The sequence below is a fragment of the Aythya ferina genome (genome assembly GCF_964211825.1).
Source record: "Aythya ferina genome assembly, contig: HAP1_SCAFFOLD_211, whole genome shotgun sequence".
NCBI classification, from domain to species: Eukaryota; Metazoa; Chordata; class Aves; order Anseriformes; family Anatidae; genus Aythya; species Aythya ferina.
The window spans coordinates 72,581-75,438 of NW_028181322.1; the positions used below are offsets into that span (position 1 = coordinate 72,581).

At 54.5% G+C, this 2,858-nt stretch overlaps 1 protein-coding gene across 1 annotated transcript; it reads left to right on the forward strand.

The window, feature by feature from the left end:
- Positions 1-681: 681 nt before the first annotated feature.
- On the forward strand, positions 682-1,373 carry LOC311428964 (olfactory receptor 14J1-like; the record flags this gene model as incomplete). The annotated part of the gene is made up of 2 exons (XM_084540164.1): positions 682-720; positions 765-1,373. The coding sequence occupies 2 exons, from the start codon at positions 682-684 to the stop codon at positions 1,371-1,373; spliced, it is 648 nt and encodes a 215-aa protein (XP_084396290.1).
- Positions 1,374-2,858: the final 1,485 nt, after the last annotated feature.

A 2,858-nucleotide genomic window follows, 5' to 3' on the forward strand; every position in this document is an offset into this window, starting at 1 on the left:
CAACACCTGTCATAAGCATTAGAAGTGTTATTGAAAGCTAAATTAAAAAAAAAAAAAAAAAAGTGGGGGGGGGGGCAAAAAAAAAAAAAAAATAAAATACCTGCAGCTCTGCTCTGCATTGGGTTGTTGACAACAACACTGAAAAGCTCATGGATGTGCCAAGTGGACAGCACTTGAGTTTCTCCCATCTTCCTGCTTCCATCCTGCAGCACAGCAGGAAGGACTCCTCTGGAGCCCACAGCAGCCCCTGCTCCCAGTGCCACTATCAGCCAGCACCAGCTGGAGCTCAAGCAAGAAAGCTGCAGAAAGGTTCTCCTGCAAACAAATGCTCGGGCTGGGGGTGCTCTAAGGCTTGTAATAAGTCTCCCTCAGAGAAGTGTGTACTAACTTGTTCTACCTTATCCTCTTCAACAGACAGCTGTGTTTAATGTCAGCAAATGCCCAACGTCAGCACCGTGAGTGAGTTCCTCCTGCTGGCATTCGCAGACAAGCAGGAGCAGAAGCTCCTGCACTTTGGGCTCTTCTTGGACATCTACCTGGCTGCCCTCCTGGGCAACGGACTCATCCTCACCGCTGTAGCCTGCGACCACCGCCTCCACACCCCCATGTACTTCTTCCTCCTCAACCTCGTCCGCCTCGACCTGGGCTGCATCTTCACCACTGTCCCCAAAGCAACAGCCAATGCCCTCTAGGACACCAGGGCCATCTCCTATCAAGGCTGTGTTGCACAAGTCCCTTTCATAGTCTTCTTTTTTGATGCAGAGTATTCCCTTCTCACTGTCATGGCCTACGACCGCTACGTTGCCATCTGCAAGCCCCTGCATTATGGGAGCCTCCTGGGCAGCAGAGCTTGTGCCCAGATGGCAGCAGCTGCCTGGGGCAGTGGCTTTCTCAATGCTGTCCTGCACATGGCCAACACATTTTCCCTGCCCCTCTGCCACGGCAATGCTGTGGACCAGTTCTTCTGTGAAATCCCCCAGATCCTCAAGCTCTCCTGCTCAGATGCCTACCTCAGGGAAGTTGGGGCACTTGTCTTTACTCTTTCTTTAGTATTTCTTTGTTTTGTTTACATTGTGGTGTCCTATATGCTGATCTTTAGAGCGGTGATGAGGATGCCTTCTGAGCATGGCCAGCACAAAGCCTTTTCCACGTGCCTCTCTCACCTGGCTGTTGTCTCTATGACTGTCAGCACTGGTTTGTTTGCCTACCTGAAGCCTCCTTCCGTCTCTTCCCCATCCCTAGACCTGGCGGTGGCATTTTTGTACGTAGTGATGCCTCCAGCAGTGAATCCCGTAATCTACAGCATGAGGAACCAGGAACTGAAAAATGCTCTCAGGAAATTACTTTCATACATACTTCTTAAGCATCATTAATATGCTCACCAGCCTAAAAATACTGAGCGAATATCTCACAAAATATTTTCTGATTTTTTTTTTTTTTTATTTTATTTTATTTTTTAACGTGTGATAGTATTATTTTAATTTAAGGGAATTTCTTCTTATCCTCCTACATATTGATTTTTATTTTGACCCAGTCATCTACGGTACTTCAAGAACCAATCTTCCAGTGTAGATAAAGACAATAAAGAAGCCATTAGATATTCACAGCTCTCAGATCCCATCTCATTCTCCCAATGGAGAAGGGGCTCAAGGCCAAAAGCACTGCTGTCACATTTAGGAATAGCTCAGCTGGCCATTGGGGCTGCCCATCACTACTCAGTGGGGCAATCTGGAGCTTCATGGACTGGAATCTGGAGCTGCTCTGTGCCTGGGCCAGGCCTCTTGTGCTGGCCCTGTGGGACACAGATACTCTGTGCTAGGGATCTCCCAGGCAAGAGACCAGGGCTCCTGCAGCTTCATGGACCTCCATCGCCTGAGCCATGGCTGGCCCCAGCCTGGGGACTGCTGGGGAGGCCCAGAGCCGCTTTTGTCCCAGCAGCTGAGGTGCCTTGCGAGGGGCTGGGGCTGTGGTGGCCATGCCCAGAGCCCTGCAGCAGCCTGCAGTGGGCACTGCCCTGGGGCCAGCCCAGCCTGGGCTGCTGGGCTGGGCTGGGCATTGCCCAGCAAAGGGCAACAGCAGCGTCAGGGAGTGGTGGCAGCATGCAGGGGAGGGCTCCCAGCAGGGCTTGGTGCTGCAGAGCCAGGACTGCGTGAAGGGAGCCCAGAGCTGGAGGGGCAGGGGAGAGGAGGCTGCTCTGGGCCCTTGCTGACCTGGTCAAAGCAGAAAGGGGGCCCAGGGCATTTGCCCCCTCACCGCAGCCTGCCAGGACCTGCAACGCACTCATGGAGCATCCAGGGCCAGCCAGCCCCTGCATGGGGATCTGCTGCCTGCCTTGCCCCGGCCCTCTCCAGCGCCCTCCTTGCTGCTCTCTGATGCACGCCAGCACCTCCCCATGTGTGCCAGCCAGCACATCTGCTGAGGGCCAGTGCGGTTGCTTCTGGGGCAGGGAGCTCAGCATGGCCCTTGCAGCCCCCTGCCCTGGGCCTGCCTCTCCCCTTGGCCTCAGCCCCGGCCCTGGCCTTGTCTCTGCTGGCAGGAGCGCTCTTGGCATGCGCTTCCTGGCCTCCCCTCACCAGCGCACAGTTGCTGCCCACTCAGGCTGCTGGCACAAATTTGTCCTCACCAGCAGCACCACCCCTTGGGCTGCTTCTCCTGGTGTTGCCCACACCACTGTCTTGACTCCTTGTCTCTGCTGGGCCCCACCTTCCACACCCAGATGTGCCCCTTGGCTGTCATCGCCTTCTCCCCTGCCACATGGGGTGACAGTGCCATAGTGGGACATGTTTCCAGTGGGCCGTCTACCAGACACAGTAATGAATACTATGAGCAGGACTAGAGGGGTCTTGCTTCCAGCCAGG